Source organism: Brassica rapa, chromosome A09 (genome assembly GCF_000309985.2).
Source record: "Brassica rapa cultivar Chiifu-401-42 chromosome A09, CAAS_Brap_v3.01, whole genome shotgun sequence".
Taxonomy (NCBI): Eukaryota; Viridiplantae; Streptophyta; class Magnoliopsida; order Brassicales; family Brassicaceae; genus Brassica; species Brassica rapa.
Window position 1 is genome coordinate 39,639,771 of NC_024803.2, and position 24,170 is coordinate 39,663,940.

General features: G+C 34.9%; 4 protein-coding genes and 1 non-coding gene across 6 annotated transcripts; 4 read left to right on the top strand and 1 right to left on the bottom strand.

The window, feature by feature from the left end:
• Positions 1–537: 537 nt before the first annotated feature.
• Positions 538–3,851, top strand: LOC103837884 (E3 ubiquitin-protein ligase ORTHRUS 2). Its single transcript, XM_009114270.3, has 9 exons — positions 538–1,170; positions 1,342–1,874; positions 1,956–2,081; positions 2,176–2,278; positions 2,353–2,414; positions 2,494–2,596; positions 2,700–2,826; positions 2,925–3,139; positions 3,443–3,851. The coding sequence occupies exons 1-9, from the start codon at positions 715–717 to the stop codon at positions 3,704–3,706; spliced, it is 1,989 nt and encodes a 662-aa protein (XP_009112518.1). The 5' UTR covers positions 538–714; the 3' UTR covers positions 3,707–3,851.
• A 2,762-nt stretch (positions 3,852–6,613) lies between these two features.
• LOC103837885 (extensin) lies at positions 6,614–7,314 on the top strand. Its single transcript, XM_009114271.2, has one exon. It carries the CDS (start codon positions 6,706–6,708, stop codon positions 7,090–7,092), a length of 387 nt encoding a protein of 128 aa, XP_009112519.1. The 5' UTR covers positions 6,614–6,705; the 3' UTR covers positions 7,093–7,314.
• A 3,674-nt stretch (positions 7,315–10,988) lies between these two features.
• LOC103837886 (mitochondrial uncoupling protein 5) lies at positions 10,989–12,380 on the top strand. Its single transcript, XM_009114272.3, has one exon. The coding sequence runs from the start codon at positions 11,249–11,251 to the stop codon at positions 12,194–12,196; it is 948 nt and encodes a 315-aa protein (XP_009112520.2). The 5' UTR covers positions 10,989–11,248; the 3' UTR covers positions 12,197–12,380.
• A 4,197-nt stretch (positions 12,381–16,577) lies between these two features.
• Positions 16,578–16,674, bottom strand: LOC117128784. The gene has a single exon (XR_004452174.1). It is a non-coding gene; the product is annotated as a small nucleolar RNA snoR128 (small nucleolar RNA).
• A 1,306-nt stretch (positions 16,675–17,980) lies between these two features.
• Positions 17,981–19,957, top strand: LOC103837887 (cyclin-D2-1). 2 transcript variants are annotated; one of them, XM_018654100.2, is made up of 6 exons: positions 17,981–18,283; positions 18,495–18,581; positions 18,671–18,769; positions 18,857–19,052; positions 19,142–19,269; positions 19,353–19,957. In XM_018654100.2, exons 1-6 carry the CDS (start codon positions 17,981–17,983, stop codon positions 19,605–19,607), a joined length of 1,068 nt encoding a protein of 355 aa, XP_018509616.2. In that variant the 3' UTR covers positions 19,608–19,957. The 2 variants fall into 2 exon arrangements, with proteins under 2 accessions (XP_018509616.2, XP_033134561.1); XM_033278670.1 differs by having other exon boundaries at positions 19,356–19,607.
• The last annotated feature ends 4,213 nt before the right edge of the window (positions 19,958–24,170 follow it).

A 24,170-nucleotide genomic window follows, 5' to 3' on the forward strand; every position in this document is an offset into this window, starting at 1 on the left:
GTAAACTCACGAAAACTCACATGCTAAAGCGAAGGAATACAGTAAATTCATCGGGCAACAAAACCAGTTCCCATCATGAATATGATTTGATGGCATACAACACACTATTTCCCCATACACAATTTGATTGAATTGACACACTGTAAATTAACATTTTTAAAACAATAATTTCAAGTAAATCTCATTCAAGTTTATTTTACAATTTACAGATTATCAGCAGTAGATTCACCTTACCTACCTACCTACCACATCTAATTTGTTTCTGTATTTCATAAGTTCAATCTTGAGTATGGATAGGAACAACCATAAATCAAATCAAGTTTAGAAAAGTATATATACTTTATATAAAAAGAGATATGCTATTAGATTTCATTTTTATAAATATTCTCTTTCCTAGTATTTGGAGATATATCAAAAAGCCAATTTAAGAAACAAATATTCAAGAAGAAATACAAAATTAATATACAGTTGCCATTTGTTAAGATCTTATCCAAATTAGAGATTTTATTCTTGTTTCTTCTTCTAGAGTCTTTTCAATTTCGTTTCGAAAAAGACGCTCCAAAAAAATATTTCAAAAGGCGCCTTTCCGAATTTCGCCTCCCCCCTTCTCTCTCTCTCTACTTATAATCTCTCTCTCTCGCTTCCTTTCACATCATCAGATCTCGAAAACACTATTTACTCTCTCTCTCTCTCTCTCTAGCGATTATCTGAGACATGGATCGTTGTGGTGAAATTCAACTCCCTTGCGACGCCGATGACGTATGCATGCGATGCAAATCCAAAATCCCGTCGGAAGAGTGCCTCACGTGCAGCACGTGCGTCACCCCTTGGCACGTGTCGTGCCTCCGATCCCCTCCCGCGACCCTCGCCTCCACCCAGTCGTGGGAGTGTCCCGACTGCTCCGGCGACGTCGATCCCGCCCCTGCTTCCGGCTTAAACCCTAACTCCTCGAGCCTAGTGGCCGCGATCCGCGCGATCGAGGCCGACGCGTCACTGAACGAGGCGCAGAAAGCCAAGAAGAGGCAGCAGCTGGTGAGCGGCAAAGCCGTTGAGGAGGAGGATGAAGAGAAGGAGAAGAAAGAGGAACAACAGTCAGATGACTTTCTCGTTTCCCTTCGAAAGAACGTCAGCTGCTCTATATGCCTCCAGCTTCCTGAGAGGCCCGTCACGGTACGCCTCTCTTCATCCGTGTCATCGATAGATTCAATTGACACTGAACTGACTATTATAGTTAATGTTAAATTTATCGATTGCATGTAACTGACTATGTCCTTTGTTTTAATAGTTAATAGCGATTCACTAACGGCTTTTTTTTTTTTTTTTTGTGAACGATACTTGTAGACACCGTGCGGCCACAATTTCTGCCTGAAGTGTTTTCAGAAATGGGTGGCTGGCAAGAGGAAGCCTACATGCGGGACGTGTCGAGCTTCGATACCTAAGAAGATGAAGGATAACCCTAGAATCAACTCCGTTCTCGTCTCTGCTATCCGTCTAGCCATGGTTTCCAAATCGACAACTGTGTCAACTGCGAAGACTTACCAGTTCATTAGGAATGTGGACCGGCCTGAGAAGGCGTTTACCACCGAGAGGGCTAAGAAGACCGGGAAGGCTAATGCTTGTAGTGGGAGGATTTATGTGACTGTGCCGTCTGATCATTTCGGTCCTATTCTGGCGGGGAATGATCCGGACAGGAACCAAGGTGTTTTGGTTGGGGAGGCTTGGGAGGATAGGCAGGAGTGTAGGCAGTGGGGAGCTCATTTCCCGCATGTTGCTGGGATTGGTGGACAGTCGAGTTATGGAGCTCAGTCTGTGGCGCTCTCTGGGGGTTACAAGGATGATGAGGATCATGGTGAATGGTTTCTCTACACTGGAAGGTTTGCTTTTGATTAACCCTTTTCTTTATTTTGTGTATCTGTCACTGCGGTTAAATGTTATGTTGTCAATGTGTGTTGCAGTGGAGGAAGAGATCTGACAGGGAACAAGAGAACCAACAAAGATCAGGCGTTTGATCAGCAGTTTACAAAGTCAAATGCAGCTCTGAGGCTTAGTTGCAAAATGGGATATCCTGTGAGAGTTGTCAGGTTAGTCCTTTCTTACTTTCTGGAGTCTTTCGTTTTTTAGTGATACTATGTGCAGATAGTTGTCTTAGTGCTTTGGTTTCTTACAAATTGTCAGGTCTCACAAGGAGAAGCGTTCTGCTTATGCCCCTGCGGAGAAAAGTGTGAGATATGATGGAGTTTACAGGATTGAGAAGTGCTGGAGGAAAGTTGGAATACAGGTTTGGTTGCGCCTAATAATTCTAATTGTTCTGATCTTTTTTTTTTCTGAACTGCTCTTGTGTGTTTTCTGTAGGGCAAAAGGGTCTGTCGTTACCTTTTCGTCAGGTGTGACAATGAACCAGCTCCATGGACCAGGTTTGATCTATTTCTTGTTGTTAAAACCTCCCTTTTCTGTATTTTTTTGTTATGCTCTCAACGTTGAGTTATACTGCAGTGATGAGCTTGGTGATCGTCCAAGACCTCTGCCTTCTATCCCAGAGCTCAAGAAGGCCACCGATATGTTTGTGAGAACGGAAAGCCCATCATGGGATTTTGATGTAAGCACTGCACATCCTCTCTTTTCTTTCTTGTAAAAAACAGCGATGGTAACAGTTGTGAGTGTGTATAACACTGATGATCTGATACATTTACTTGTATCAGGAATCTGATGGTCGTTGGAAGTGGATGAAGTCTCCACCTGCTAGCAGAAAGGCAATTGCTGCTTTGGATCCTGCAGCGAGGAAAGCCATGAAAGGTGGAGGAAACAAAAGGGACAAATTTCTCAAAGGTCTGTACAGCTCATTTCCTTTGCTGTTGATGTTAGATAGAATGTAGGCTCACATCTGAACTGTCTTTGTTTGTTTTTTCTTACTTTGTTTGACTCAGAATTTGGCTGCCAAATCTGTCGGAAAGTGATGAGCTCTCCTGTGACAACGCCTTGCGCTCACAACTTCTGCAAGGAGTGCCTAACTGGGAAATTTGCTGGGATAACTCAAGTGAGGCAGAGAAGCAGAGGTGGGCGCACTCTACGTGCACAGAAGAACGTCATGAAATGCCCTTGCTGCCCAAATGACATTTCTGACTTCCTGCAGAACCCACAGGTCAGTAACGTAACCTCTTCTTCGTCCATTGCTTATGTGTAGTGAAGCAATTTCCTTACATGTATATTAACTGGATGAAGTTAGTTAAGTGGTAAACTAAAGAATAAAACTGTCTGTATTTGATTCCTTAGGTAGCAGCACATCATATGATGAAAGCATTAATAACATCACATAGTCAATTGGCATGACTTGTATATGAAAGGTGTATGTGTTTGATGACCACATTATAGTTAAACAAATTTGTTGTATATTCCAATGTAATTAAATTGCTTGTGCTAACTTAAAATGTATGTGATAAAACAGGTGAATAGGGAATTGATGGATGTGATAGAGGAGGTGAAGAAGAAGAAAGAGTTGGAGGAGCGACAAGATGAAGGAAACTCTGAAAATTCCGCTGAAGGAGGAAACACAGGATCTGAAGAAGAGGAAGAAGACCAAGAGGAAGAAGAAGAAGAAGAGGAAGAAGAAGAGGAGGAGGAAGAGGAAGAGGAAGACGAGGAAGAAGAATCTGAAGTTCATGTGTCTGAAGATGAGCCAGCAGCCAAGAAGATAAAACTCTCAGCTTAAATTTTGAACCCTCTCTTTTGTGGTTGTAATGTTTTTGGGTAGTTATTGCAAACTTATTTATTTTGGTTTTTATTTTGAAATACATTTTACTTTTGTTCTATTATTATATATATATATAAGTTATGCGTGAATTACAGTCTTTTTAGCGATAAGCGTTTGTCAAGACATCTCTTCTTCACTTTCCATGAATTTTCCAGCTACAGAGAATCAAACCGGATATGCCAACACTTGTTCACCATAGTTTCAGCTTAACAAGACGACTAAATTGCAAACTCTGCACTGAGAAAAAAAACTGTTGCAACTTTGCTTCGCGATCGAGTCTACACTGAGAATAACGTGGAGGGTTATAGATTCATGACTCGTTCGTTTTCTTTCTGAGCTTTGCTTTGTAAAGCGTTCAGTTTTCTTTATAAGTGGGCCGTGGGCGTATCTACCAAAGTAATGGACTTGTACTTGTAATAAAGTTATGAACACATCCCACATCGGTAATGATCGAAGGAGCCAACGGGTATATATAAGGTATAAATCATCTGTTAGATTGTCAATTGGTGGTGAGGGGAGGTTCATGATTCCTGATATGGAGAAGGTGTCTAAATAGGTCTTCGGACTGAAGACTAATTCTATGGGAGTTATGAGCTTATTCAACTCATTGCCGGTTGACTTTTTAAATTATTCCAATATAATTTATGTTTTTCTTATAATAAATTTACATAAATATTATCAACATCTCTGTATATTTAACTCATCACATTATACCGTTAATAGAATTCTCTGATGATAAGAAAAGCTCCATGGCTCCTGCCTCCTACGGTCCAACCTATACAAAAGAGTTTTTTTTTTTTTAACTCAACTTCAACTTTTCATTAGCCAAATAAGGGTACATATGATTTTACACCACAGTGTTTCAACCACACTTACAACAAAGAGATTAATATCATCTAGAATCACTACATGGATCCTACACTACCAATCTGAAACCTTTGCTGCAATTTAAACCCCAATGAACACAATACTACTCCCACGACCTAGGAATAGCCGGTTCTTAACCACCTACTTGGACCAAGAAAACGAGAGCCTTGTAGACTGATAGATGTTCATCACTAACCAAGATACCACATTGACGCTTGGCATTGGTCTCCTAAGGATCCGAATGCTACAATTGAAAAAACAAAAACCAATGTGTGAGTGTTACAAAAAAAAAAAAAGAACCAATATCTGAAGAAGTCTCTGCTTTTTACAAAATCTAATGCAATCTAAGGCAAAGATGGTCCCTTTGTCATGAGTTTGGTCTCTTCTTAAATAGATAAAACTATTATCTAAAACAATAACCCATTAACCAATGTGTGTGCTGCATTGTTATGAAACTTGTAAATCTGAGCTGCTGATTAAAGAGTCTCTGTGTCATTAAGAAGATGGAAAGTATTTGACCACTAATCTAAGTTTAAACTAATTTGTTGTGTATTCCAATGTAGTTACTTGTGCTAACTTAAAATTTATGTTCTAAAACAGGTGAATAGAGTATATTTCCATTGTAATTACTTGTGCTAACTTTAATTTTTATATAAGGTATTTTGCTTTGTTGAGCGACAAGCGTTTGTCAATACATATCTCATCATCACCCACTCTGACTGTTACTTGAGATTGTTCGTAACTGAGTCTACACAGACTCGGTCGTTTGAGATCATTCGTTTTCTTTCCGGCGTTGCTTTGCAAAACATTCGTTTTTCTTCATACATGGGCCGTCTCTACACCAAAGTAATGGACTTTTACTTTTGTTATTGTAATAAAATGGGCACTACGGTTATCACTCCATCCCACATCGGTAATAATCGACAATATCATCTGGTATATATTAGGTACAAAGTAATGTCAACTGGTGGTGAGATAGAAGTTCATGTTTCTTGATATGGTGAAGAGTCTAAATAGGTTCTCTTCGGATAACTGAAGATTAACATCATAAAGGGTGATTTGAGCCTCCCTCATAACCAGTTGGTTTTTTAAAATGATTTCAATATGTTTTTTATGCTAATTTTTTTATAAATATAACCATTGACATCTCTGTATAATCATCACACTATACGGACAATTAGATTTTGTGGCGATCACCCCTTTCTCTGATGATATGAGGATGCTTCATAGCTCCAACCTATGCAAGGATTTTAAGTTTTTAACAGCTGAAGAAACAAGAATCGATGTGTGAAGATTGAAGAAGCCTTTTTAAAAATCTAAAACAATTCTAAAACAATTGTTTTTTTTTAAATTATTTCAATATATTTTTTATGCTAATTTTTTATAAATATAACCATCGACATCTCTGTATAATCATCACACTATACCGACAGTTAGATTTTGTGGCGATCAGCCCTTCCTCTGATGATATGAGGATGCTTCATAGCTCCAACCTATGCAAGGATTTTAAGTTTTTAACAGCTGAAGAAACAAGAATCGATGTGTGAAGATTGAAGAAGCCTTTTTAAAAATCTAAAACAATTCAAGGCAAAGATGGTCCCTTTGTCAAGAACGTGCTCTCTCTTCTTTAATAGTATAAAGATTTTTTTCTAAAACAACAACACATTACCACCATCTCTATCTTGGTATCGCACACACTTTGTTTGCACATGTTTGTAATATTCCAAAAAATACTATAATGGGAAAATACAATATAATAGGTTTACTAATCAGGATTTCCTATCAGATTTTTAAAACACTGATTTTGTAGTCTTAGGTTGCTCTACCGAGATAAAGTGTGTTAATGTTATAGTTGCTTCTGGTGACCCAACTTTCTTGTGAAACAAGTAACTGTTATGAAGTTGCACCAACAATCAAATTCTTCAAACCTCTCCTCACCTACTTCTCATCAAACCTCAACCCCTCGTTAATTAGCTGCTCTATAAATACACACAAACTCCTTCACAATCACTCCATCAAACAAACCTTAAAACACACACACAACCCTCATCCTCTCTCTTTAGTAGCAACTCAAACCCTAAATCCTAAAAATGGTTTCTTGGCTATCATCTCTCGTCATTGCAGTGACATTCACAAGCTTATTCACCGGTCTATCTGCTCGTCGCCATCTTCTCCAAACAACACCAGCGACTCAACCACCAGTTACAACAACATTCCCACCACTTCCCAAACCCACAATGCCACCACCAATGCCTTCTTCGCTTCCTCAGCCAACTCTTCCTCAACCAGCAGCGTTTCCACCATTACCGAGCACACAGATACCTTCTCTGCCTAACCCAACACAACCTATTAATATCCCAAACTTTCCACAAATCAGTATCCCTAATTTCCCAATTAGCATTCCAAACAACTTCCCCTTTAATATTCCCACTAGCATTCCTACCATTCCTTTCTTCACTCCACCACCTTCCAAGTGAGAAGCTAAGCTCTTTAAGTGTTGCCACACAACACATTACCGTCTGTCTCACTCTCACACACACTTTGGTTGCACATGTTTGTGATGTTTCGTATTCTGCTTCTTATTCTTTTGCTGTTGTTTGATGCTTTTCTTCTTGTTGTTGTTGTTTCTGGTAATGATTGCTTTGTAGTATTATATATATCTTAATATTGTTCTAAAGATTACAAGATTTCTTCTGCTTGATCTCTACAACCAAACAGTAATAGACGAATTATCATCCATAAAGTACTCTAAAATGTTTCCATAAACAAGTCATGTCCGTCAAACATAACATTTCGGTTTGTGTTATTTGATATTGTATGTTGAAAGATTTTAAATAATTTACTTGTCTACCTAAATTATTAAAATGCACTTATCTTTTCGACCACACATCTAAAAAAAGACTTCAAAATTAATTGTGCTTTAGAGTAGTGGAAAGATCAGTGACTTATTAGAAATTAATTCATGATATTGAGCCTTTAAAATTTGTCGCACGCGTTGTTGTACGGAGTGAGATGAGGCAGCAGACGTATGAAGCCTATTAGCAGTGGACAGGGGAGTTAGAGAAACATTCTCCAAAACACATAAAAAGGGAGAAAAAGTGTTTGTTGCTTCAATTCTTGTGTAAACTGATGATTTGTTAAGAGTATTATCAAGGGAACTGGTAACCAATCGTTTGACAGGCCCATAACTAAGTCCATTGAATGATGATAGGTACATTCGAGCATCTCTGTAAGACGTTTGCAGGCGGCCTATTTTGTTTGTCGATTTTGTGGACTTGTGGCATCCTCTGCGTTTCGGAATTTTATAATAATAGACTTTTTCAGACTTGCTATGGAAAGTGGGAAAAGGTCAAGTCAACTCTCGGGCCACTCCGACATCCTCGGAGACACGTCACAGGTCGCGAGTTTTGTAAGAAGACGGCTTTTACTCCGCGGGAGAGGTGTACAAGTCATCAGTCAACTCTTTTAAGTAAGACCCCTTCTTCTTGGCTCAAATGTCCTCTTCGGGCCACAAAAGTTTCTTAGTAAAACATATTTCAATCGTGGCTTTATTTACTTAATCTTTGTTGCGTAATTGTTTTTCCAAATCAAAAGTCAATGCTGGTAGCTGATTTCGTGCCGTAGTACAAGACCGGATGAGAAAAATATACGTAATTGTTTTTTGGATTAATTTAGCTCATTATTCATTGAAGCTTTTAATTTACTGAAATCATTATTTATCACCGATTTAAATAGTATATTTCAATCAGTAAACGCAAGAAAAAATGAATTTTATTAATAGTTTATATACAAAGGAGAGGTCAAAAGCCAATTTAACTAACAACTGTTAATGGACCATCTAGTTAAGACCCTGAGTCCCTGATGCTCGACCTGCCGAAGCCAACCTTACATAACCATCCGAAGCTAAGGGTTTTAGTTTTTTTTTTTCACCTGGTTTGTAATATTAGATGGCTTAAAAGAGTAGAACGTCCCAACCAACCATTACAAGCGCGAGGTAATTTGGATATTAATACTTTTTCTCTTGATTTTTATATTTGTAGAAATCGAAGTCCTAGCCATGTCCCACTATATAAAAGTTGCAACTATGTTTCAACCCAACTCTTTAGATTTTCAAGTTCCAACTATCATAAAACGATGATTGACCAAGTGGATTAATATTGATTTGGAAGATGGAGATATTCTAAATGATAAATCTAAAAGCCAATCTTAGTTTCTAATGCTAATTTGCATGAGTTGTATATGAGTATAAGAAATCAATGCCAAGTGAGTGAGAGAAGTGACGTGCGAAGGTTTTCAGAGGTCCGAGGCGAATTCAAAAATATATTTTACATGATATATTTTTAATATATATATATAACACTCAAAAATTTTAAATTATTACATAAACGTTTTCTAAATTTTCTTCACCAAATTTTTATAAAATAAAATTTTTAAATCATGAACAAAAAGTATGAATTTGTAATATAAATACAATGATATAAATTTTTGATTGAAATGTTGGTAGCTTTCAAAAATGTAAATCTTAGCATTTAAATAAACTATATAGTGAAAATATTATATTTTCTTTATCAAATTCTCATAAATATATAAAATAATTCTAACTCATACCATATAAAAGAAAAAACCAATGTGATCAAATATTTACAGTTTTTTAGAAGTATAATCTTTATAGTTTTATTTGAAATATAGCAAAAATGATCACAAACCTAGTTACTTTAAACAAAAGTCCAATTTAAATTTAAATAAAAATAAAAATCTAACTAAGAGAATATGCTAACTACCATGTAAAAGTATTTTTTTGTAATTTGGGATCTTAAAATTTTTACAAAATTTAGGGGTCCTAGGCAAATGCCTTTTTCAAAAGCCTCTAAGCACGGCTTTGAGTGAGAGGTGACTAAGTAAGTCTCTGACGCTGTAAAAAGAATCTTTGATTTTCTTGGATCTCTGTGATCGCCATTGGACGGCTCTCAGACCTAAGTTTTACCATATGGTTTCTGATACCATATTATTCTATATACTTTTAATATATACTTTTTTTTTGGAACACAAACTTTTAATATATACTATAAACTAAATAAAGGAACTATGCATTTCTTTTGTCCAAAAAAAAGGAAATATACATTTCTAGACCTGTTGCACATTTAATAATGTTTAAAGGATAACTTTTTGATATAAATAAAACATATTAGTACGTGCAAGAATGTTTATGTGATGCTGACAAAAAAAAGAATGGTTATGTGACATAGTGAACATATAGATTCATAATCATGAATTATTTGATTTCCGTTTGTATATTTCTAACAGATCTTTTTTTATTTTAAGAAAAAACATATTCCCCGTGTAACCATGTCACTGTAAGTTTTGGTTTGTATTGACTATTTTCTAACAAAATAAAACCAACAAAGCTTAAATCAAGATCAAATCTAAAGCTACAGTATAAAGCCGCAATAAAACATCGCACACCATTATTACAAAGTAGCCTCCTATTATTTTCTTCGTCCATTCAATATATCTTTTTCAAGGAATAATCAAACATGGAGGGACGAACTAAGGAAGCATCTCATTAACCAAAAGGAAGCAAGCATCCCATGTGATGATGTGAATGTTGGGTGAAAAATAATTCATGCGGGCAAATATTTATTGAATTCTATAACCAATGAATAACAAAGTGAAAGTGATGCCAAAAACAAAGACATTGTTTCCCCCCTTTTTACTGATGGGAATTTACCAAAATAAAACGTAGACAAAAGAATATTCAGAAAAATATGAATTATTTTAATTTTTCCTTACGTTTTCATTTGATTTTTATAATTGGATGCTTCAGAAAAGAATTCTTCTCTAAAAGCATTTTGTCTTCGGATGAATAGCGGATTAGCTGTATTACAAGTGTATAAACAAGTGTTACCTCGTGTCATGCACGAGGATGTTATTGGGCCAGCAGCTTTGATAATAGTAATACTATCCTCGTGTATAATTTATTTTAAAACAATTATTTTAAAACAAATTTATTTTAAAACAATTATTCTTTATTATACACATAAATCATATTTTATATGAATCCGTGTTTGTGTGAACATAAATTATGAATTTAAGCGATTCAGTAGACTTTACTGTATTGGTTTAAAAGTTTTCAACTTTTCATTTTCATTTTTTTATAAGCTTAAACAATAATTTGTTTTAATAATTACTACTTATTAAACCGAGTTTCCATTTATTTGGTCAAAAAGATACGTAGCATATATTTCAAACAACAAAGGAAAGTCGCAAGATACTACCAAAATTTCAAAGGAAAACGCTTTATTTTTCCAAATCAGCGCAAAATAGCAAACAAGTCTCCGCGTTTCCTCTACATCCCCTCCCTTATTTAAACGCTTTTCTTCTCTCTTCCTCTTCAACCTCACAACAATCCATCTCCTCGAAAGACATTAACTCCCAACCTAAAAAAACCCCTGTCTGAACGGCATATGTCTCAAAGACCTCAAGTTCCTCATTCTTCCTCTATAGCTTTCGGTCTCCATTCCCATCTCCTACTCTCCAGTGAGATCAGCTCTAATTCCAACTGGTCTCTTTAAAAACAATAAAAAAATCTAACCTTTTTTCATTATCTCGGAAAAAAAAAACAATCTTTCTGAAATGGGTCTAAAGGGTTTCGCTGAAGGAGGGATCGCATCGATCGTAGCGGGCTGTTCGACCCACCCGCTCGATCTAATCAAGGTCCGAATGCAGCTCCAAGGCGAATCAGCCTCAGTTCAGACAACTCTCCGACCAGCTCTTGCCTTCCAGACTTCCTCCGCCGTTCACGCGCCTTCGCCTCCTCCGCGCGTGGGAATTATCACCATCGGATCTCGCATCGTCACACAAGAAGGCACGCGCGCTCTCTTCTCCGGCGTCTCCGCCACCGTTCTCCGCCAGACTCTCTACTCCACAACTCGTATGGGTCTATACGACATCCTGAAAACCAAATGGACCGACCCGGAAACCAAAACCATACCTTTGACCCGCAAACTCGCCGCCGGGTTCCTCGCCGGAGGTATCGGCGCCGCCGTCGGGAACCCGGCGGATGTCGCCATGGTGCGCATGCAAGCCGACGGGAGGCTCCCGGTGGTGGACCGGAGAAACTACAAGAGCGTTTTGGACGCGATCGCGCAGATGGTTCGCGGCGAAGGCGTCACGTCGCTGTGGAGAGGCTCGTCGATGACGATCAACAGAGCGATGCTCGTGACGGCGTCGCAGCTGGCTACGTACGACTCGGTGAAAGAAACGATTTTGGAGAAAGGGTTGATGAGAGACGGGCTTGGGACGCACGTGACGTCGAGCTTCGCGGCGGGGTTTGTGGCTTCGGTCGCGTCGAACCCGGTGGATGTGATTAAGACGAGAGTGATGAATATGAAGGTGGAGGCGGGGAAAACGGCGCCGTATAAGGGAGCGGTTGATTGCGCGTTGAAGACGGTGAGAGCGGAAGGGATCATGGCTTTATACAAAGGGTTTCTGCCGACGGTGTCGAGACAAGCACCGTTCACGGTGATTATGTTTGTGACACTCGAACAAGTTAAGAAGGTGTTCAAGGACTTTGACTTTTGAGACAAGAGTTAAAGATGATGTTGGCGATAATTTGCTTTAAACAAAATAAATTTTGTTTTTTTTATTGTACTTTCTTTTGATTTAATAGTCTAAAGTTTTAATTGTCCTTCATTTACCTAGTAGTTCTGTGGAATTAAATTTTCTAATCTATGAGAAGAAGAAACAGCTCATTTGAAGAGAGATATTTTCTGATTTTCTCAGTCATATTGATCCATTGATGATTTTGATGCTAGTTTTGAACTATGTAATATTCTTTTCATTTATTTCGGAAAATCTTGTACTACTATTCAAAGATGAATCTGTTATGAAAGATTGAAAATATCGTGGTACCTACTACCCGTATTCAATGCTCGGAAAATAAGTAGAGGGTCTAATTTTAAGAGATTAGGTGAACAAAAGTTTTAGTTAAAAGAGAACAATTATTAGATGAAAAAAAAATGCATAACATCCTCAATGTGTTATTCATATTTCTTTTCAAATCAAAGTTGAATTTTACTTCAGTCTTATTCTATTTTTGAGTAAAATAAAATTATAAATGAAAAACAGAATGATGATAATAATTATTCTACTTCTATTTTATTTTGAATTTAAATGAAATATGATCAATAATATTTTACTCCAAATCTTATTCTAATTCACATTCAAAATTATATATATATAATGTCCATTTTAACCTTTTTATTCTTTACGATATATAATGTCCATTTTAACCTTTTTTATTCTTTACGAATATTGAAAACCAGTGTTATTGAATGTTATACAGGTGGCAGTTTATGAGTAATTTTTGGGTTCACCCCTTAGGGTGAACCTTCACCAACCAATAGTGTTTGAGTATTTGATATTTGATATCTTTTTAAAAAGGAAACAACATTAAATTTCCAAATAAGATTATTTTTTTAAAATAAAACAATAAAAATACATAAAAATAGTTACAAAAAATAAATAAATAAATATTTTTAAGTCTTTAGCAAAATACTAAACCCTATACCCTAAGTCTTAAACCCTAAACCCTAAACCTTAAACTTTGGATAAACTCTAAACGTTTGAAAATCTTAAACCCTAAATCATACATTAAAAACTAAATTTTAATAACACTAAACCCTAAATCCTAATCACTAAACCCTAAACCCTTGGATAAACCCTGAACCCTTGGATAAATCATAAACTGTAAATCAAAAATATTTAAAATTAAACTCTAGAGTTTATGATTTATCCAACGGTTCAGAGTTTACCCAAGGGTTTAGGGTTTAGTGATTAGGATTTAGGGTTTAGTGTTATTAAAATTTAGTTTTTAATGTATGATTTAGGGTTTAAGATTTTCAAACGTTTAGAGTTTATCCAAAGTTTAAGGTTTAGGGTTTAAGATTTAGGGTATATGGTTTAGTATTTTGCTAAAGACTTAAAAATATTTATTTATTTATTTTTTGTAACTATTTTTATGTATTTTTATTGTTTTATTTTAAAAAGATAATCTTATTTGGAAATTCAATGTTGTTTCCTTTTTTAAAAGATATCAAATATCAAATAATCAAACACTATTGGTTGGTGAACCTAGAGGTTCATCCTAGGGAGTGAACCCAAGAATTACTTGCAGTTTATTTGATAAACAGTTTATTTGATAAACTATTCAAATATGAAGTCTTACAAAATTCTAGTGTTACTTGTAGTTGTAATAGAGATTATACTAACGACAACATCAATGATTTATTTTATAATTATTCTGATTTGAGTTTAAAACCATAGAAGTGTTCAAATAATATTCCTATGGATTATTGACTTGAAAAACCTTTCCTAAGTACTGTATATACATATTCCATTATATCAGAGAGATTTCCATGAATAATTGATCTTTGATCAAAGGTGTAGACAATGAAATCTTTGAAAACGTGAACATTACAACGTCACCCCAAAAGTGTATTATAAACAAGTCGAGAACCGGTGCAATCTTCCACGTATCTGTTTAAGATGCTTTAGTTTTACACATACGTTAAGACATCGAATATATTCTATAGTGTATCATTTAAACCGCGTCTACGAGAACGACCACACGTTTACGACTCAAAATTGGTTCACTTTTAAGTCATCGGAATCTGATTCCAACATCGTTTGTTGCGTTGATATGGATTGTTCTCTTCTTTCGGACAAAAATATTCATCTAGAACTACTATCTTACTTTTTTGGTTGTGTGTTTTCATTGTCTTAAAAAAACTTTTGGTGACGGCAAAGAAATGAAATATTGTATATGTGAAAACAACACTATAACTCAACCGATTGGAAGATCAGGACCGGCCTACAACTTTCTCACCGGACAAAAAAAATTTAAGGATCTCCATGCAAAAACATCAATGGTGGGCAGCAAGAAGCCACAGAAAATTCTGAAATGAACACAATTGTGTGGAACTATCAAAGGGCGAGAGCCGACCTGACCAAATAATATCTTAATGAATTATATAAATGTTTTCTACTTAAATTTTTATTATTATCGGAGACTAAGAATAATCATAATTTCTTGTAAGATGTGCAAGTTTTTTAAAGATATGACCATGTTTGTACATGGATCCGGTTGGTCGAAGCGAAGGGTCTAGAACTTTTTTATGTGGATGATCTTTCGGTTTCTATTTTGTATGCGGATGAGTACATAATTGATATTGAAACCAGACTTGAAAGACCTGAGGTTTTTATGACCTTCCTGTATGGTGATCCTGCTGTTAGATATTGGGACCTAGTTTGGGAACGATTGTCGCACATGAGTACAACACGTAATAAAGCTTGGTTTATGATTGAAAATTTCAATGAAATCACAGGAAACCATGAGAAGAGGGAGGAAAGCTTTGTTTAGAGAGCTCATTCCTTCCCTTCCAAATCATGTTAGAAAATTGTAGAATGCTTGACTTTCCATACAAAGAAAATTCATTCTCATGGATGGGAAAAAGACAATCCAGAAAAGTTAAATGTAAACTAGATAGAGAAGTGGCAAATGAAGAATGTCACGCTTTATTTACCTACTCAGTCATATAATTTTTGCAATTATGGGACTCAGACCACAGACCGGTCCTACATGGATCCAATCCAATGTTAGGAGGATAAAAAATAATTTCAGATTCGACAAGAAATGGATAAGAAAACTAAAATTCAAGGAAGCAGTAATCTCGGGATGAGGATAGTTTGATGAAATTCCATTGCGAATTTTAGATCAAAAAGTTAATTCATCTCGAAATAGAATTAGTTCATGGAAGAAGCAAAATCCAATAAATTATGTTGTACTGATTGATTGATTGAGTTAAAATATAAGATAGACCTGGCACTTGATGATGAAAACTCTTTATCATTCATCAGAAGAATTGGAGGATTGGAGAAGACAACTGATTTTGGTCTTTCGTGAAGAAAATATTTTTTGGGGAAAAAATGATGAGTGACACATAAATGGAAACAAAACACACAAAATTTCATCATGCCATTACAAAACAACGAAAAACATATAATCAATCAGATCATCAATATCAAAGATAAGCATGGAAAATTGGTAAAGAGTGAAATCGAAGTAGAGAACGTGGCACCACTTGGTCTAGCTTAGATGATCTGCAGCTGACAAGAGAAAAAAAAAAGCCTAGACCGATGGATATTAAACTGACCACGTGACCAAACTCCAACATTAGAACTTAGGTTGTTGTCATGGGCTTAAAGAGTGGGCTGAAACAGTCAAGCGTCATCACATCAATATAAGCTTTATGGTTTGCTATCGAGACTATTACGCTTTGAACTTGGTTGTTGTCATGCCCATTTAAGCATGCATCAGAGGGCTTTACAGTTTGCTACTACGCCTGCTCGGGAAAAGTGCCAATTTCGACCCAAACTATTTCAGTCGTGCCAAATACGATCCGAACAATTGATCAGTGCCAAATACGACCTCAACTCAATTATAATTCAAAAAAACTACCCGAACTTCTTAAAACGTGCCTAAATCTACATTGACTCTAACAGAAGTTAGTCAACCGTTAACAAGATAAAACGACGTCGTTTGATATACGAGGAAAAGTGCCAATTTCGACCCCAACACTCTCAATCGTGCCAAATAAGACCCGAACAAATGGTCAGTGCCAAAAACGACCTCAACTCAATTTCAATGTAGATTTAGGCACGTTTTAAAAAGTTCGGGTAGTTTTTTTGAATTATAATTGAGTTGAGGTCGTATTTGGCACTGATCAATTGTTCGGGTCGTATTTGGCACGACTGAAATAGTTTGGGTCGAAATTGACACTTTTCCCACGCCTGCTCCCAGTAAAAAAAGAGTCTTCTAACGCTTACCGAGTTTGGCTACTAAAATCATTATTAGATAAGTAGCAAACTAGATTTGATTGATTGACGAGGAAGAATAAGATGGTTGCTCAGCTAACCGCTCAGGTTCGACATTTTGTCGACCGTTCATTAAGCGTTTTTAAAACACTTTCATTGTAATCATAAAGTTATCATCACTGCAACCCATAAGTGAAAACATTACACATAGTTTTCTTCCATATTGAACACAAAAAACGAGAATAAGCATTAACCAGGAGCAATTTAACATACCATAAAGACCTGAAACATCTAAAAATTGCATTTATGTTTGTTTCAGAAAACAAGAATGCGAAACAAAGGTTTTTAAACTGCACACGATGTCAGGAGATGAGTATCATGCAAGAATGTGGAGAAGTTTTATAGAGGACGACTCTAGGGTTTTAGCTAATGGGCTTTGAGCTACTTACGTTTGGGCTTTTTAATGGTATCGATAATATTCCCGGACTGTGATTAGACTTGAATGTTCAATTGGTTACTTTTCTTTTTACGACAATAACTAAACTATGCAGAAACAATCACCTATTTGGTGTATAAAATCAACATATAATAAGTAAAAAAATTAACGAATACCACATGCAAATTTATCTGTAATAGTATTATGTGTGTTTTGGTATATGTATGATCAAGAAATCAGAAAAAAAAATCCTTATATTTTTGAAATTCATCCATTTGGTTAGTGAATGCTGACCATTTTTTTCAGTATCAACATCATTTTCACCAATTGAAAATAATCTATTACAAAAATTATATCTATTTATAAGATCTTCATGCATTTCATATTCCAAATCAAAACTTCACATCGGCACGTTGTGATAAGTTTCATTGGATATCCATTGCCCTCTCATATGATCATCTGAGTCTGTGGTATAAGGAATATCGTCTGACATAGATATTATAGAACAAATTCAGTAAGAATGATAGAATCATTTTCGTAAAACAAATATAATTGTAGATTTGAAGTTGTATAATCAGTCTTTATAATACTAGTTAGAAAGGATTAAAGGAACCACAAGACAAAATAAACTTCCACGTCAAAGTTGCTATAATTAGCTTAAGTTAAGTTGCACATATAGCCAAAGTGATTAAAGAGATACAGTATTAATGAATGTAATTTAATTATTTTCCAAATGTGTCTTTAAGTGTATATTCTGTGTATCCCATTTCGTCTCTACGTACGGAGAGTGGTGGCCTCTCTCTCTCTCTCTCTCTCTCTCTCTGGCCTCTCTACCCTAAAACACACTCACCCACTTCCTCCTCTTCCATAAACCTCTCTCTTCCTTCTCTCTCTCTCTCATGCCATGAAAATCGCAGACACAAACTCCTCAGAAACCTCCTCCTATCTCTATGACTTTTGTTTCTTCTTGACTTCTGTCCGAACGCTCTGAAAACATTACTTTTGAGACCCCTAAATAAACGATATTGAAAACTCATAAACAAAAGATCAAACCCATGGCTGAGGTTGACAATAATCTCGCCTGTGGTGAAACCAGCGATTCATGGATCACTGATGAAACCAACTGTGACGGCGGATTCACGAACGATGAACTTTTTAGTAAAGACGATAACTTTAACGGAAATGGATCAAACCCGATGATGTGTTCTCCTCCGTCTTCATCGCTGAGACAAGAAAGAATCAGAGAGATGATGGAGCGAGAGGTTGAGTTCTTGCCAGGAGCTGATTACCTCAAGAGGCTGCGTTCTGGGGACTGGGAGCTGCGTGTTAGGAACCAAGCTCTCGATTGGATTCTAAAGGTTTGATCTTTCTCGAATCTGTTTTGGTCTGATCTAGAAGTTTATTCTCTGATCAGTTGATGTTTGTTTTTTTTAAAAAGAGGCTTCTGATCATTAGATGTGTTGAGATCAGTTGGATCTTCTCAATAGATTGAGATTCTGATCTGTTTTGAGTAACTGATGTGTTTTGTCTTTAATGCCAATTGTTGTTGTGTCTGAAAAAAAAAAACAGGTTTGTGCTCATTACAATTTTGGAACACTCTGCATATGTCTATCCATGAACTACTTGGATCGGTTCTTAACATCCTATGAGCTGCCAGTAAGTTTTAATTCATCTTTCTCTCTTTGATTAAATTTCTATCTAATGTGTCAGACAATTTGCTAATCTTGTGTGTTTGTATTGCATAGAGAGACAAGACATGGGCTGTTCAGTTGCTAGCTGTCTCTTGCTTATCATTAGCAGCTAAAATGGAAGAATCAGATGTGCCTCAAACCGTTGAGTTACAGGTGCAATCCACATTCTAGTCCTTCATTCTTATAACTATCGAAAATCGCGGTTTAATTGAGTCTTGAAGTGTTTCTTTGAATGAGCAGGTGGGAGATCCCAAGTTTGTTTTTGAGGCCAAAACTGTTAAAAGGATGGAACTTTTGGTACTCAACACTTTGAATTGGAGATTGCAAGCTCTAACTCCATTCTCCTTCATTGATCATTTCATTCACAAGACCAACGGTCACGTGTCAGAGAATTCCATCTATAGATCCTCACAGTTCATCTTGAACACCACAAAAGGTATAGATGGTGTTATTCTTTCCTTGTTTGTTGTTTTGAATTGCTCTGTTTAGAGGAAGGCTTGATGGGTGGTTAAAAATTGAATGCAGCAATTGAATTCTTGGACTTCAGGCCTTCTGAGATAGCTGCAGCAGCGGCAGCGTCTGTTTCCATTTCAGGAGAAGTAAATTGCATTGATGATGAAAAGACAATGTCTAATCTCACATATGTAAAACAGGTAAAACCCATTTAATATGTTTGCTTCTTGTAGAATCACACATTTTATCAATGTGTTCAAATGGAACATTGTCCTTTCTTTAGCAGGAGAGAGTGAAGGTATGTTTGAATCTGATGAGAAACCTCACAGGGGAGGATGGGACTGGTGCTACATTGTCGCCACAGCAGCCGAGATTAGCGGCAAGAGTGGTGCCAGTGAGTCCAATTGGAGTGTTGGAAGCAACATGTTTGAGCTATAGGAGTGATGAGAGAACAGTTGAGTCATGTACAAATTCCTCACAGAGCAGTCCAGACACAAACAACAACAATAATAGCAACAAGAGGAGGAGAAAACAATGAGAGAGAGAAATAAAGAGTCATACCTTTGCTTTTTCAACACCAATCCATAAAAGGGTCATGACATTTGCGGTTCTTTATAGTTTTGGTTTATTCCCTTTTTTTTTTACTTCAATTTCTTTACCTTTCTTTGGTTTCTCATCTTCAATCAGAGTTTTGTGAGAGAGAAAAAAAATAAAAAAAAATAAAGAGGGATCTTTTTAAGGCGGCAAAATTAATAAGTCATTGTTGAAGATGATGAGATACATTCCTATTCATGTTCTTGCTCCAAGGGACCTATTTTGCTACATAAGAACAAATATATAAGAAAATAAATATACTGATAAATCTAATTTTTATGATTTTTTAATTCATTGTGACCCTAAGTTGTTTATTCAAAAGAAAATTAGGAAATAATATTATATAATTTACTGCCTCATTATTGCATTTGAAAATGGGAATGTTATAAACGGGTTATGACCTAATAATTTGTATTAAGAGCATCCTTTGTTCACCACTCAGATTCATATTTTATGGGATGTATGTGTGAGTTGTAAACAAAAAATATATAAAATGTTATTTTCTGTTGTACTGAAATTAATTAATTTTAATTTTATAAAGATTGATACCTGTTTTGCTTTTCTAATACATATACATAATTAATCATATTTATTAATAATAGGTTGATTAGTAATAATAACTCAATAAATTTTGATGCATTTTAAATTTGGATACATTTGTGAAAACTATAAAATATCACTGAATGTAATATAACTATTTAAAAAAAAATCATTAACAGGAAAATATGAAAAGACAATATTCCTTTTTAAAAATGTTTTATCTTTGCAATAGAGATTAGGTGGCATATTTTAAAAAGTTATTATCTTTCCTTGTTTGATGAAATTGTGTAATTGGTTTAAAGGAGAATTGCATGTTTTGGGGATTGGAGAAGGGAAAGCCATCATCGGCCCTGAAAAGGTTTTAGTGGGCCCAATTTTTTGTTTTGACTATGCGACCGGTCAACATCTCTTCTTTCTCCCTGTCCTCGTGTCCAGAATAAAAATACTGATAAGCGTAGGAAACCTTTGGGATCTTTTGTTACTTTTATTATACTTTACATGTATTTTTTTAATAAACACTCAGATTATCATTCATCTTAATAAACAAGGGAGATATACTATGTTGGCAAAAAAAAAAAAAAAACAAGGGAGAGACAATATTGAGATACACACCCGTTTGCTCTAAATTTGATTTCTACTGAGAATAAAATCGCTATTATTTGGCTATCTACATTTGAACTAAAGTTAGACAGTTTCGTAAAAAAAAAAACTAAGGTTAGACAGTTAATATGGTTGTCATAGAGGCAGGCCTCTAGAGTCTAGACAAACGTTTGAAACATTTTAATGAGACCCATGAGACCTCTATTTTTAAAAATCAATGTTATTATAACTTAAACATAAATAAATTAAATAGTAAATCTAAGATAATATATATATATATATATAACTCTTTTATGTCACTTAAACTCTCATTTATTTATCTTTTTTAAATAAATTGAATAAAAAATTGATAGAAGAAATATTAATCAATTTTTTTTAAAAAAATTAAATAAATACTTTTGTTTCGATTAAGACCTCTCAAATCTCAAAACGGCTATGGGTTGTCCATTAATCGACAACACAACTATCTCTTCGTATTAGTCGGAATCCATTCTAAATTCAGACTATGCGACATGTTAACCAATCCACTTTATACTACTAAGTGTGTTTGTTACGTAGTTAACCAGATCAGCTATATATAAAAATATATAATTATTAAACTGTTGTTACTTAAGTTGTTTTAATAGTTCTACTAAAATTGATCTATATCATCTATTATTATTCCAGTGTTAGTGAGTATTTTTCTTCCTCTTCTTTCGAACAAAGTGTAAGTGACTACTTAAACACACATATTGACATATAATATATTACATATTAATTAGAATTTCGAATCAAATGAGCACATTTTTCTTTATGATTAATTCCAATAACGGAATCGAATCTAGTGTTGACATCGTGGTTTCAGACAGAACTTTTAACTTTAGTGTTCGGAATAATTATACAGTTCGGTAATCTCTATAAACTGCATTTTTAATATATAAAAGCTCTAATGGATGCAAGTGCAGGCGGCATGCCTGGCCATTTTCTTTATTACAAAATTAACTAGCTATTTTAGTATTTTTGGATTTTGTCGAACACAGTAACACTCTCAAACACACATAGGACACTGTACCTTTGTCTAATCATTATTTACTATTGATTTTTCGTCTGCTTATATTATGGAAACGGAATCCATGATAACTGATTATGCTTAATTTAAAAAGAAAATACAGGATAAGATATTAAACTACACGTTTAAGCCATAAGGCTTTTATATAATATTAAAACTATACTAAGGCAAATAATTATTAGTATAATTTTATTATTCTGTAACCTCCTTATCAACTTTTGATCAGCACACTTGCAGGTTTTAAGATTCGGAGACAATGATTTATTTATACTATTCTGTAAAGGGAAAAAGAACAAAAAAGCAAAATGGGTATAAAGGTTAAAGAATAACAGGGGTCAAAATGTAAAAAGTGAAAACGAGTGGGGCATGAGTGCATGTTGAGGAAGTGATAACTGATAAATGTGGTGGGAGGAGACCTGTCAAACTTACTGCAACCATCACAGGTTTTCCAGTTTCTCTTTACTCTTTAGTCCTCACTTTCTTGCTTCTCTCCCTTTGTCTTGCTCAGTTTGTCCTTATTTCTAGTTTTCTTTTTGTAATTTCAAAAGTTATATGAAGAAATACAGATTTAGATCCAAATCATATTCATTAATATAGGAAAAAATATGACAATATTAATAGGGGTAAAACAGTTATAAATTGCATCAGATGTTTTGTCTCCCATATACAAATGATCAGAGGTTGTAATCTGTTGAGTTCTACTATCACCGCCTTGTTGTTATATAGGATCCACAATCTAATAAATAAGAATCTTTTTCTGTAACTTCTTTTATTCAATACAGTCTATCAAATACAATAACATAAAAATTAATAAAATACATCGCGTCAAGAAAATCAAAACAAATTCTTGAGAAACGCATCTAAACCATTAGAATATATATAAACCATTAGAAAATATGATTTGATAGATACAACTTCAAGAGAAATTGATGACAAATTCCATATCAAAATTATGTTAGATTTTGCCAATACATTGATACCGAAATGATCTTGTTCCACGTTTTTAACAATCAAAGTGTTTTTCTCTATCACAACGGGTTGCAGTTACGAAAAATTCTTTATATAAAGATAGATCCTTTTCTATGCTTAGATTTGTTCCGAAAAATACCTCTTCAAATAAGTTTGCTTTAGAACCCGTCAAACAACCTGCGATAATCACTATGACAAAGAAAAAGAGTATATCTCTGATACAAAAATCGGAGGAAATAAAAGTATCCCAATTTTTTTTAAAGAAAAATGACTAGAATAAAACCACAATATTAGAAAACAAAGAAGAATAAACTATCAGAAGAAAAATATCAGTGTATATGTTACGAACGCCACCGGCGCAAGCACAGAAAAAAGGTGAAAACTAATGAGATTCTAATATTAAAATCTCCAAGCAAAAACAAAAATCAAACAAACAAAGGGACTAAGTACCAAATTCAGGTGGAAACGAATAAATCATAGAAGTTAAGGACCACATTTTAGACTATTTCCAATTTATCTCTATTTCTATTTTTATAATTTCGTCTAAAATAATAAAACTATATTATAGAAGTGAGTTTACTCCAATGTATGTTTTTATAATATAATTCCTTTTATTTTAGGTGGAAATATATTGAAATGTTATTTCCATCTCTAAAAATAGAGATAAAATTAGTACTCCATATTTTTTTATAAAATTGAGAAATTAGATTATGAAGACATACATTGAAGAACCTTTATAACATAGTTTCTCTATCTTAGAAGAAAAACATATAAATGAAAATAGAGGTGTGCTAGAGATACTTTTAAATACTACAAAATACTTTAGATGTTCTCAATTTGAAGTAGCGAAAACGTGAACAGAGAGATTCAGGAGAGGAAGTTCAACAAAGAGACAAAAGAACAGTTAGAAAAGAAAAAAAAAGAGTGGTCATCGGTGATGATGAAATGAAACACATATTAACTCTACAAGTTTGGTAAATGATTGAGTGAAACTGATGCGTTGAACTGACTTGAATGATTCAAAATCTTTGCTACTAAGCTAAATAAATGTACATGATTATGATACATCAAAATAAGGAACCAAGAATGCTGTATATACATTTCACTGTGGTTTGTTTTTATTTATTGAATGATTGAAGTTGTTTTGGCCATATAAACTAATGAAACAACCATTTCTTTTCAAAGATGTCACTAAATAAATATGCATATACCAAGAGCTTGGAATATAATTGGTTTGTACCCATAAATATAAATGATATGTCTCAGAAATGTGAAAAGTATATAACTTGGTAGGTTTGCTGCTCGGTTTCTCTCTTCTGAGAGATACTCATGGGATTCAACTGAAAGAAG